Consider the following 693-nt stretch of genomic DNA (forward strand, 5'->3'; position numbering starts at 1 on the left):
GAAATTTCGCAAGCCCTATAAATACACAAATTTGGAGTGCTTCTCTGTAAAGATGTCCATAAGCTTTCCGAGCTTCTGCTGCGTCCGGAGGTCGAGTCCGGCGAAGATGGCGTTAAGGTTCTCCTACATCACCCCCTCGCAACTGATCTCTTTGCGCCGGAGTGCGAAAGTGGCGATCGTCGACGTCCGGTAGAGTTCTCTCTGCTCCGATGCGATTTCGTTTACATTAAAGCTGTTGAGTTCCTTTTGTTTTTCTTACTTTTTTGATTGTGTTTTCGTCGGAAGAGATGAGGAGAGGAGCTACGACGCCCACATCGCTGGTTCTCATCATTATGCCAGTGATAGCTTCCAGGAGAGGCTACCGTATCTTTTGGGAGCTGTCCAGGGGAATGACGCCGTCGTTTTCCACTGCGCACTGAGCCAGGTTTGTCCGACTATTTAGGTTTTGATGTAAATCGTTTATCTGAATCATTAGGTTATCCTAGTTACTAGTGGCCAGCTTTATGGATCTTCTTTAGTCATTTTTTTTTTTAATTCGCAAACGAGTAGGATTTAACTCGAGCAGGTTTAGCAAATTTTGAGATAGCGGAATCTATTATATTATTGACTCACGAGAGTATTATCTTTCTGGAATCTTGTTGTATTCAATTATATTATTGATTATTTGTTTCTAGATTTAAGATTTTTGAGATG

General features: G+C 42.3%; 1 protein-coding gene across 1 annotated transcript; it reads left to right on the forward strand.

Annotated features, from left to right (window-relative positions):
* Positions 1-21: 21 nt before the first annotated feature.
* Positions 22-490, forward strand: LOC110034424 (arsenate reductase 2.2-like). The gene is made up of 2 exons (XM_020738687.1): positions 22-189; positions 286-490. Exons 1-2 carry the CDS (start codon positions 53-55, stop codon positions 440-442), a joined length of 294 nt encoding a protein of 97 aa, XP_020594346.1. The 5' UTR covers positions 22-52; the 3' UTR covers positions 443-490.
* The last annotated feature ends 203 nt before the right edge of the window (positions 491-693 follow it).

Source organism: Phalaenopsis equestris, unplaced genomic scaffold, assembly GCF_001263595.1.
Source record: "Phalaenopsis equestris unplaced genomic scaffold, ASM126359v1 Scaffold187001, whole genome shotgun sequence".
Lineage (NCBI taxonomy): Eukaryota > Viridiplantae > Streptophyta > Magnoliopsida > Asparagales > Orchidaceae > Phalaenopsis > Phalaenopsis equestris.